Source organism: Nicotiana sylvestris, chromosome 5 (assembly GCF_000393655.2).
Source record: "Nicotiana sylvestris chromosome 5, ASM39365v2, whole genome shotgun sequence".
NCBI classification, from domain to species: Eukaryota; Viridiplantae; Streptophyta; class Magnoliopsida; order Solanales; family Solanaceae; genus Nicotiana; species Nicotiana sylvestris.
In genome coordinates, this window is record NC_091061.1 from 23,378,090 (window position 1) to 23,390,092 (window position 12,003).

The 12,003-nt window shown below is 36.6% G+C and overlaps 1 protein-coding gene across 11 annotated transcripts; it reads right to left on the minus strand.

Annotated features, from left to right (window-relative positions):
* Positions 1–470: 470 nt before the first annotated feature.
* On the minus strand, positions 471–11,481 carry LOC104238532 (protein INVOLVED IN DE NOVO 2-like). Of its 11 annotated transcripts, none has more exons than XM_009792915.2 (10): positions 11,264–11,481; positions 6,562–9,185; positions 6,299–6,480; positions 5,651–5,740; positions 5,268–5,546; positions 4,693–4,902; positions 3,812–3,863; positions 3,596–3,689; positions 3,000–3,079; positions 471–1,355 (listed from the first exon to the last, which is right to left on the minus strand). In XM_009792915.2, the coding sequence occupies exons 2-9, from the start codon at positions 9,140–9,142 to the stop codon at positions 3,037–3,039; spliced, it is 3,531 nt and encodes a 1,176-aa protein (XP_009791217.1). In that variant the 5' UTR covers positions 9,143–9,185; positions 11,264–11,481; the 3' UTR covers positions 471–1,355; positions 3,000–3,036. The 11 variants fall into 11 exon arrangements, 10 of the variants coding, with proteins under 10 accessions (XP_009791217.1, XP_009791214.1, XP_009791216.1 ...); XM_009792912.2 differs by lacking the exon at positions 471–1,355 and adding an exon at positions 1,714–2,100; XM_009792914.2 differs by lacking the exon at positions 471–1,355 and adding an exon at positions 1,714–2,590.
* Between the last annotated feature and the right edge of the window lie 522 nt (positions 11,482–12,003).

The following is a 12,003-nucleotide window of genomic DNA, read 5'->3' on the forward strand; positions in this document are numbered from 1 at the left end:
AAATTTCTCCCATCCAAATATGGTAACATTAGTATAAATACTAGTTTATAAGAGCCCTACAATGTAAAAATCTCAGGAAGGGGAATATATGTAATCGGAGATTTGAATTTACAGTAAATTTTTATGTTGTTCAACTGGTCTTAAATCTCACAAGATCAATTTAATTTTTCTTCGATACATATGCTAGTTTAAATTTATTCATTCTGCCGCGCCTGCTTTGTATTAATTGCAGTAATAATTATTCAGTAAATTTTAGTTTGGTCCCTTAAGGATTCTATCAAATACTATAATTTTACTGTATTATTTAATATTCATTAAAGCAAAACAAATCTAAAAGGTGGAGAGTGATAATTTGAATTTTTAATTTCTTAAGGAAATAAAAACAGTGAAAGTTGACTGATTATAATCCTAGGGACAAATGATTTAAAGTTAGTCATCAAAACAAAATAATTGAAACCAACGACACTCAAATACTTTCTTCTATAGTTGCTCGATTTGTAAAGAAATTGAAAAAATAGATACTCTCTCAAACAACAGATTACATATTTATCCCTCCTAGGAAAATTTTATAAAAATAATATTCCTTCGTTTGGTTGTATGGATTAGGGAAAGTCACTTCAACCTAAAACTCTGAATGGACAAAATCGACCACGGCTTTCTTGGTCACCGACTTGAATGTCTTGGCCTCAACCCATTTGGTAAAATAATCAATGGTTACCAGAATGAACCTGTGCCCATTGGATGTTGCCGGCTCAATTGGTCCAATCACATCCATGCCCCAAGCAACGAAGGGCCATGGTGCCGACATTGTGTGCAACTTGGATGGTGGAGAATGAATCAAATCTCCGTGTATCTGGCATTGATGACACTTGCGCACGAAACTGATACAATCTCGCTCCATGGTAAGCCAATAGTAACCAGCTCGGAGGATTTTCTTTGCCAACACATATCCACTCATGTGGGGTCCACAAACTCCCGAATGTACTTCAGACATGACAGCTGTAGCTTGTCTGGCATCTATGCATCTTAATAATCCAAGATCTGGTGTTCTTTTATACAAAACTCCTCCGCTTAAGAAGAATCCATTTGCCAATCGCCTAATGGTCCTCTTTTGATCTCCTGTGGCTTGTGCGGGATATATCCCCATCCTGATATACTCCTTGATGTCGTGGAACCATGGTTCACCATCAAATTCTTCTTCAACCATATTGCAATAAGCGTGCTGATCGTGGACTTGAATATGTATCGGATCTACATAAGCTTTGTCCGGATGATGCAACATTAATGCCAGGGTAGCCAATGCATCGGCAACCTCATTTGGTTGACCATATGGGGAAAACATAGTCCTGACATAACTATTCCGCACATAAAATTCGGAACAAAATAATGTACAATTTTAGTTGGAGAGATTAGGAAAAACAATCTCCGCATAATTGATGCAGCATTTGGTTGACCATATGGGAAAAAATATAATCCTGACATAACTATTCTGCACATAAAATTCTGAACAAAATAATGTACAATTTTAGTTGGAGAGATTAGGAAAAACAATCTCCGCATAATTGATGCAACATTTGATTGACCGTATGGGAAAAAATAATCCCGACATAACTATCCTGCATAGATGGCTGTATTAAATAATACATGCATTAAATTATACGAGAATTTATGTATTTATATTATGCGAGATAACATGTGATACGAAGATAAAAGTAGAATGAACAGAGTTTATAGAGTGCATTGAAGTGGAGTTGAAGGAGAAGAAGCTAAGGAAACACTTTGCAGTTGATATTGATAATGCCTAACAATTCCAGAAATATCAAGAAAAGCATTCTGTAAACCATTGTTGACTACAGAATTACTGGTAGCAGCCTTGCCTTCAACTTTTATACCAAAGTTTTCCCAAGTGATTTATTGCTATTATATAAAAATAACAATCACAAATTAGCAAAGACACCTCAATTCCATTCTTGGTGTGATTGGCTAATGATCCATTTGATCACCTCTGAATCAACAACAACCCAGTAAACTACCACAAGTAGGGTCTGGGGGAGGGTAGTGTGTACGCCGACCTTACCCTGCCCCGGAGAAGTATAGATCCTTGACTCAAAGAAGACGAAAAGAGAAAGCACATCAGTAACAACAACAGAAGCCAAAAAAATAATATCAGCATCGTAAGAGCCGAAAATAGATGGAAAAAGCACTAATAATAACCAGCAATAATGGCTTGATCACCTCGGAATCAAATATTAGAAAAAGGTTCTCTACATATTCTATTGACCTATAAATCTCCAACAAGACTAAAATAATATAGAAAATGTAAGAACAAAAATGATAGTACCTCTCTATTGCTAAAGTAGTATGCCCATGTTTGACTTCCCACCAAAACTCTATGCTATTGAACAAACTTTAACAGAAATTTTAAGAACTAAAAAGATAAGATTTATGTCTCTCTCTTCCAATCGCAACTATGGAATGTATCGGCTTCAATGTTGTTGATCATTCTTGCTCAACTCTTTGGCTGGTGCTTAACATCTACTTTTCCGGATTTTAGTTCGTTTCTTGGTTGTCTTCTTCTCTGCTACATTTTCTATCAATAGGTCCTCTGACCGTTATTGTATGAAACAAAATGTCAAAGATATCTATGTATATGCCTTGAAGGCTTGAACTTATGCTACTAAATCAATTTTGATTAATTATCAATCAACTCATCGTTTTACTCACTCTTATCAAATACTCTAATCTTCTTCACATAGTATTGCTTTCAAGAATGCATTTCGTGCTTGATCAAATACCAATAAGCTAAGCTATACTTAGTCGAATGAAAAGTCATCCACAGTATTGAATAACAATATGTGATAAGATCGGAGCCTTCATTTAACGGGCACCTAGAGCACCAACCAGCAACAAGAACTATAGTGCTGCAGCATCTCTATTCAAATTCATCTAATCTATCTACAGAACAAGCGTAACACACTTAAATTTACAAAACAACTCACCTGCTTTAAGCAGCTCGAGCTTGTCCTCCTCCCCAGCTTACACTCCATATTTTTCAATTCTCCACTTTAATTGTCTGTCCCTGGATAGATAAATGACATGTTTGTGCTCCTCTTATAACTTCTCAAGATAAAATGCAACTGTACATGACAATGCAAGTGTGAAGCTGCGTTAACCTTCAGTAAAAGAAAACCAGCATATTCAAGACATTGTTATACATTTATCTGAGAAAACATTTTCCTTAAATTGGAGCCAAAACACAGGGAAGGATTTCATTCCTTGTGCAAATAAAAGAGCTCAAATTGAATGTGATTTCACATGAGGTTCTGTCTAAGCAGAGAGTTCAAGCATCATGAAAATTATTAAAATAGAACACAAAACTTATACATAAAAGAAAACTCCAGAGATAAACAGAGTTTCAGTTGGGAAACAAATGCCTATGAAAATGATTATTATTTCTAACTCAGATATTCTGTTATAATCATTTTCTTTTTGTCTATTCTCAATATTTCCGTGTCCTCTTCTTTTTGTGTTCGAACTCATCCCTCAGAATTGTGCTGTTACCGATGAATATTTTATAGCAGGTGAAAGGTGGTACCTAAAGAACGTTAGGAAAAGCTCAATGAAGCATCCAAAGTTCAGTCGAGTGTCATTTTCTTTTTCCATAGGTTTAGTAACACAGTAACTCCCTCCTGTAAAGTAGCTTTCTCAGCAACTTCATAATTCCACAGCTCAGAGATGATGTATCCTCCACTTGGGTTATATACATTAATCTCAGTCAAAGCAGTTGTGACAGCTTTATACACTTCCTCACCGTAAGTTTTCTTCAAGCCTTTCAGCTTTTCATCTTCATCATCAATTACAGCCTGAAACAGCATTAACAGTATAAATATGTAAAACTTCCAGTATAGAAAAGACTGGTGAATAGTAGATCCAGTGAAGTGTGTTTTGTTTATTCCGCTAATTGATTCTATTCAGAAAGTAACAAATGCATCCAATCTACATTCTTGAGTATTCAAACCTACGAATAAACTCATATATATCTTTAAATCAACTATTACAACCTGATTCGCACAACCTAGACAAAAGCTACAAACTGGAGTCTAACAGCACTGGTTGGATAATCAGGCGATTCCTATTTGTCACAGAACCAGACAACCCCTGTTGACCACACAAAACTGAAAACACTAGGTAGAAATAAAATGCAGACACTTCTGCAGCAAAACTGTTTAGAATGTTAAAGTGTATTCATAGAAACCTGGATGCTAATTACATTAAATCTTCCTAAATCAATACCAATGACTGATTAACCCTTTCACATCAATGGTGCAATATAATCCGTCCGTTATCAGCATTGAATCACAGATTTTTGACAAACTAGTATGCACAATTTCCAACAATTTCCGATAGTAGCCTATATATTTATGCCACCATTGAGGGAAAAAGAAACTAAAAATCAAGTTTCAAACAGACTGCAACAGAAGCAAGAGAAGACACACAGCATACTCCAACTATGCAGTGTCTACAAAATAGGTCACATTACACTGGTCAAGTAAATCCAATAAATTCTCACAAAATGATCAGCATTTCAAAGTATACATCTGTGGTAGAAACTAAAACAAATGGAAGCCAATCTATTTTTTGTCTTCGTACTTAGTAAAAGACTCAACGCCATGAACCAGAAGAAAAGCATACCTGATGTTTCCCATTTATGGAAATGACTTTAATGGGATGCCATTCAGGGTCTCTAAGGTACTCCTCCCACAACGAGCACAACTCAGAAGCTATCTCCTCTGCTTCTACCTCATTATATCTCCTCTTCATTGCTTCAAGAAATGGTCTGCTGTCGAGCTCTCCCATCCTCTTAACACCAATAGGACCATTTCTAGGTAATTCTTTCAAACCCTATTGAGAAATTAAACTGTCAGTTCCTCAAATCTTGTTTATCAAATGCTGAAGCCACCCAAACTCCTCAACCCCCCCAAAAGAGATTTTGAACCAGAAAGAAAAACAAAAATCAAAGAAAAAGGAATAAAAAATCCAATTTACTACCCTGTCAAATATTAAAAAGTAGATCTATAAACCATTTTGGGCTAGTAATATAATCAACACGTATCATCAAGTAGACCGAGGAGCTCACCCCACCTAAATCCTCAAAAGCACGCTACAATATGCTAGTAACAGTCCTTTTTTTTTAAATAAATATGACTATAATTACTATAGATAGACACTATCAACAATGTATAATGAAACCAGATTACTTGACATACATTAACCAATTCTTTAAGTGCTTCCTGCAGCTCATCATTGCTCTTTCGTTCTTTCACAATCAAGGTTTGGTTCAAAGCCACTAGATCTTCATATTTTTCTTCCTTTTCTCTTAAATCCATAAGCAGTGTGTCAACTTTTTGCAGAACTTCCTGATTGGCCTCTTCTTCAATCTGCTTCATAGTCACTCGCAATCGCTCCACTTCAATTTCCCCTGCTTGTTTCGCGACAAGTTGTTTCTCAAGCTTAATAATTCTCTTATGGAGTTCCTCCTTTTGTTTCTGCAGACAGCAAAATGGCACCTTAGTGATTTTTTATATACCATGGGAACTTAACAATCAAGATAACGTCAGTAACAAGCAAACGAGGAACCTGAAAACCAGACCTTCAGTTCTTCTGCCAATTTCGGTAATTTTTCATCAACATTCCTTTGCTCTTCAATCACAGCACTAAGGGAGGTTTTTAGGATAGCATTCTGGAGGAACAACAATAAGACTTCATGAAAACTATCTTCAATTCAACTAAAGGTAGGCACGTAAGGGTGCTTGGTTCCTTAGGTGACGCTCCAAAAAATTCCATCACAGGTGCTTCTCTAGAAAGCATTTTTTCCAATTAAGATGCAAATAAACAAAGAAAAGCATGCATGAAAGAACAGTGCCCGCCTAATGCCTATTACTCTTAGAGTACGAGAAGTGGAAAGTAGAAAATAAAGAAAAAGATTGGGAAGAAAATGACCTAGTTTGTAGTGTATATTTGAACGTTCAAACAATTGGTATAACCATGCATGCATTGGTTTTAACTCCGTGCTGTGAACAATAACTAGAATATTTCGAGAAAGTTTCAACTAGCACATCCATGTCTATGAGATCAAGCCATCACCAAGTTTTCAGCCTTCATAAAAAACTTAATGCTTATTATGGTTTGACAAGGAAAGAAGGTCACTGTAATCTTCTGTCCCCATTAATTTTTGCGAATGATAGATCAAACTAAAATCAGATTCAGCATAGAAACAGTTAAGCAAGTAGCAGTATACCTGTTCAAGATCTTCGGACATTTTTTTCCTATCACTTTCATTTTGGGCCTCACGTTTCTGCAATTCTGTATGTTGGAGTTCAAGCTCCTTTTTTTGAGTTTCCAATTGTAATTTTAACTTTTCATGATTAATAAATGTCTGCTGGAAATGATCACGTGAACTTGACTGGATCTTTTTTATTTCTAATCATACAAACAAGCATGTTAGGCCATCAAATACACAATATCCTGAGTTCCTAATAGGACGCATATGCAATCACAAACCTTCATTGTATGATTGACGAAGTTTAGCATTCACCACAATCAACTGTTCGACAGACTGGGAAGTCTCCTGGTATTTGTCCTCTATCATCTTTAAGTTCAACTTCTTGACTTCAATGGCATTGGTCAAACTAGAAACAAGCTTACGAGTCTTCCTAGATTCTTCTTCCATGATATTAGAAATGGTTCTAAGGTCTCCAAATTTCTGGAGCTTTTCACCAACAACATTAGTAGCCTGATAATCATCAGCTCGAGCTATCCAAGCATAAAGATCAGGCCTTTTGCCATTACTGGCTTCCCAATCCTTCTTACCATGATAGTCGGCCTCATAGGCCTTCTCAAATAATATGGCATTACTGAACCCAGACCAATCTTTCTTGAATTCAACAAGAGCAATTCCAGAATGGCCTAGGTCATTCCATAGAGTGCGCACTCGTGTTGGATTGAAACCTCTCCTTATCAACTGATCCTTCAGATTGGAACCACTTTCTCCTACATAGCGTCCATCCTTAAATTCAGTGGGAAGATTCACAACAACTGCAATCCACGGCCATACAAATATCTCAGCACGGTCATAATCTGCAAGAGTATCAACCTGAGGATCACCTAGAGTATCAGGTTTTGATGGACTGGCAGCAAGTACTACATCATTTTCGAAGTACTTGGCCAATGTAAGATGGTTAGCTTTATCTATTGCAGTTCGCTTGTTGGAGCTACAGCTTCCAACTTCCCTCACATGGAACATGAGATCCTTATACATAAACTCTCGCTTTCTTTTCTTTGGACAATAGGCAAAAGTGTAAGCCACAGCTGGTATGTTCAAAGAGTAATTTCCACTCTTCAACTTTTCATAAGGTATTGATGAACTAGCACCGCCTGCTACATCACTTGCCAAGTACTTGGCCAATGCAAGATGGTTAGCCTTATCCCTTGCAGTTCGCTTCTTAGAGTTACAGCTTCCTACTCCGCCAGCATGCTGCAAGAGATCCTTATATGAAAAATCTTTGTTTCTAGTCTCTGGACAATAGGGGCAAGCAAAAGCGACATCTGAATTGTTAAAAGAGTGATTACTCTTCATTTTTTCATAAGAAATTGATGTACTGGGAGCACTTGCTACATCATTTTCCAAATATGTGCCAAAATTTTGCAAGTGCTTGGCCAAGGCAAGATGGTTGGCCTTATCTCTTGCCGTTCGTTTCTTAGAGTCACAGCTTGCTACTCCTACTGCATGCTGCAAGAGATCTTTGTACGAAAAATCTCTGTTTCTTGTATCTGAACAATAGGCACAAGCAAAAGCCCTTTCTGATATGTTAAAAGATTGTTTCCCACTCTCCAACTCTTCATAAGCTTTCAATGGACCTGCTACATCATATTCCAAGTGCTTGACCAATGGAAGATGGTTGGCACTATCTCTTGCAGTTCGCTTCTTAGAGTTACCATTTCTTACTCCACTCGCATGCTGCAAGAGATCCTTGTATAAAAACTCTCTGTTTCTCGTCTCTGGACAATAGGCACGAGCAAAAGCCATATCTGGTATCTTAGGAGCGTGATTTCCAGTCTTCATCTCTTCATAAGATTTTGATGGACCAGCTGCACCTGCTAAATCATTTTCCATGGACTTGGCCAATGCAAGATGGTTGGCCTTATCACTTGCTGTTCGCGTTATAGAGTTACAGTTTCCCACTGAATATACATGCTGAAAGAGATCTATGTACGAAAAATCTCTGTTTCTTGTCTCTGGACAGTAGGGGCAAGCAAAAGTCATATTTGATAGCTTAAAAGAGTGATTTACATTCCTAGACTCTTCATAAGATTTTGATGAGCTGGCAGAACCGGCTACATCTTTTTCCAAGCGCTTGGCTAATGCAAGATGGTTCGCTTTATCTCTTGTAGTTCGCTTCAAAGAGTTAGAGCTTCCTATTCCATTTGCGTGCTGCAAGAGATCCTTATAAGAAAAAACTCTTTCTCTTGTCTCCGGACAATAGGGACAAGCAAAGGCCATATTTGATATCTTAAGAGAGTGATTTCCACTCCTCGAGTCTTCATAATATTTTGCTGAACAGGCAGAACCTGCTACATTATTTTCCAAGCGCTTGGACAATGCAAGATGGTTCGCCGTATCTCTTGCAGTTCGCTTCGTAGAGTTTGAGCTTCCTATTCCATTTGCATGTTGCAACAGATCCTTAAAAGAAAAACCTCTTTTTCTTGTCTCTGGACAATAGGGGCAAGCAAAAACTACATCTGATTTCCTGAAAGAGTGATTTCCACTGTTCAACTCTTTATTAGATTTTGATGGAATAGCAGCACCTGCTACATCATTTTCTAAATACTTGGCCAATGCAAGATGGTTGGCCCTATCTCTTGCAGTTCGTATTTTAGACTTTCCTATTCCACTTGCATGCTGCAAGAGATCTTCATAGAAAAGGTGGCGCCCGCTTTTCTCTTGACAATAGGGACAAGTGTAAGCCACATCTGATATCTTAAAAGATTGATTTCCACACCTCAACTCTTCATATGATTTTTCTTTATAGTCTTCAATCTCTGATTCAGTTATTTCAGCATCTTCTCCATAACAATGCTCCATTCACCAATCCTTCTTGCTATATTTGAACTTATGAGAATGGCACCTAGATATCAGAAGGCATAGCTCATCAATTGTCAGTCAAAATCAGCATCATTGACATACTTAATAAGAGAATTTGTAATTAGGTATGATTTCAGCCCCAAAAGCAACAGTCTGACTGAGAAGATCCGAATTAACCACAATATATACATGTACACACAGAGCGTGTGTGTGTGCGTGTGTGTGTGTGTGAGAGAGAGAGAGAGAACCATAAATGATCATTGACAAAACGAAGCATTAATAATGCATTTCTTGTGTTAGTTAACAAGTGACTATAGCATTCAATTTCTCGTGTCTGCTAATTGTTTATTCTGAAATTTTCATCTTGACCATTGGTAATGGATGGCTCATTGATAGGAGAACAAGAAGGTATAACTCTGTTAGAAAGTATGTGACAACAAGACCTTGACCCTGCACTTTCCTACGCAGCACTTCTCAATTCTCATCACTGCCCCTAGTGCTGAAAGCTAATAACCATAACTGTAGCTGTACCGTGTAATTATCACAGGCATTATTCTTTCAAAAAACAAATTAATTAGGTGCCCTTTAGGGGTTTCTACCATCTAAGTTGCGCGGACTCTTTGATTTTGATGCCGTCCCCGTCCCGATACGAGACCGGGACGGGAGCGGGATACGTCCCGGATACGGTCAACTGACTTCAGACACTTTGACCGGAGTCCATCGACAAATTTGGAAGAAAAATTGAGATTTTGATTTCTCAAAATAAAAAATAAAACAGATTTAGGAGAATGAAAGAATAATGTCCATCTTGGAGAGTGAAAGATTGAATTCTACAATATTCATGTAAGTTTTTCACCGAATATCTCTCAAAATTTACAATATTTTTATAGCTCTATTTTTTATTAGCAGAATCCCCGCACCCGTATCCATATCCGGATCCGCACCTCCAAATCTTAAAATTTAGATTTTGCCGAATCCGATACTCGGATCCGTCCCGTATCAGATACCCGCACCCGAGTCTAAGCAACTTAGTCTACCATACATATCCATGCGACAACCTAAAATTTATTTAACAGTGAGCTCTTGTAGTTGTGGATAGGACCAAGACATTGTGCAAACGCATGTTGTTATGGGATGTTCTCGTTTCCCAGATAAATCTTTTTCCCCAAAAAAAGTATTTTATCAACTTTGGTTACTACAAATGTAAAAAAATCCAATGAGTAATGCTATGGAAGTGAATTAAACCAACTAATCTATGACAAGACTCAAATAAGACTAGTTAAATTGGGCGAGAGCTTCGTAATACCACATACAACACCTCAATCCCAAGCTAATCAGTGTCGTCTGTATGAATTCTCATTGTCTATGTCGCTTCATTTAAACCCGCCCCAAACCAATATGTAAAATTTAGGTTATGTAACATAGGGGAGGATTTTCTTTAGCTGAGGGTCTATTGGTAACAGCCTCTCTGCCCTCTCGGGGTAGGAGTAAGGCTGCGTACATCCTACCCTCCCCATACTCCACTTGTGAGAATCCACTAGGTTGTTGTTGTTGTAACACTGGGGAGGATGTAGAGCACATATTATGGGATCATTTCTAACCCAGTAGCTTTGACACAGACTCTGTATATATGTTAAGAGATAATTAAATAAGTACATATAATATATTTCGAACCCGACAAATGGAATGAACTGTGGTAGAATCCCGATCTCGAACTCCTAAAGTTCAAATTTTGTGTCCGCCTACAATGCAACACTAGAAATTCTCCACATTTTTTACTGGCATATAAATTTCTAACAACACTAGAAATTTTTTTTTTAAAAAAAAACATATGAAAGCTATATTTTACTATGCAAGAAAGTGAAACACAATGAAGCAATAATTATCCAATTTAACTATCTTTCCTTAATTTATTGAGCACATATTAAACATCATGAAGCATGATATTATTAATCAACTTCCTTATCTTACCTCAGTTAATTAAGCACCTAAAAAAATTATTAAAAAATTCATCCTATTCAAACATATTAAAGTTAAATTGGACAGATCAGCAGTAATTCTCAGGTAAATTACAACTAAAAACTTGAAAACTCACAAAACGAGTTGAAAGAAAAAAGATACCTCTTTGTCCATTGACTTGATTGAATTTCCCACTAAGCTTCAATGGGCAAAAAAATTACAGAGCAAATTTTCTTGAAAAAGAAAAAAAGGAACTGGAATCAAACGAGGTTTGTGGTAAATAGAATTAAAAGGTAAGTAATTGAGCAATTGAAATGGGTTTGATGAGCTGTAGACGAAAATGGGAAACATGCAGTGGACACAACATATAAGCAGCGGGTACAACTGCTGTCTCGATATGAATATTAATACTGTATTATATATACTTCGGGAGGGGGGATACTCCCTTCGTCCTTTTCAAATCTAGTTTTAGCAAAATAAATTAAGTCTAAGACTCCCTCCACTTTAATTTTTTTTTTTTTTGGCTATTTTCACACATATTAAAAAATCTATCTTTTAGAAGTAATAAATAATAGTAAAATTTACCATATAACAAATGCTCCTCGACTATTTACTCCAAGGACAACTTTGGAAGAAAAAAAATAATTTCTTCTTGATATAGTAAAAATTACTCCCTCCGGTCCATTTTAGTTGATTTTTTGACATTTTTCTTGCGGTCCACAATATTTAATTTTTTTAGATATCAAGAAGGAATTAACTTATTTTTTTCTGAATTGACCTTGGAATAAAAAGCCTAGGAGTATTTGTTGTATTTTCAATTAACAAATTAAGTAATATGGTCAATTTTATTATTAATTAATATTATAAAATGGATTCCTTATTATGTGTAAAAGCAATCAAAA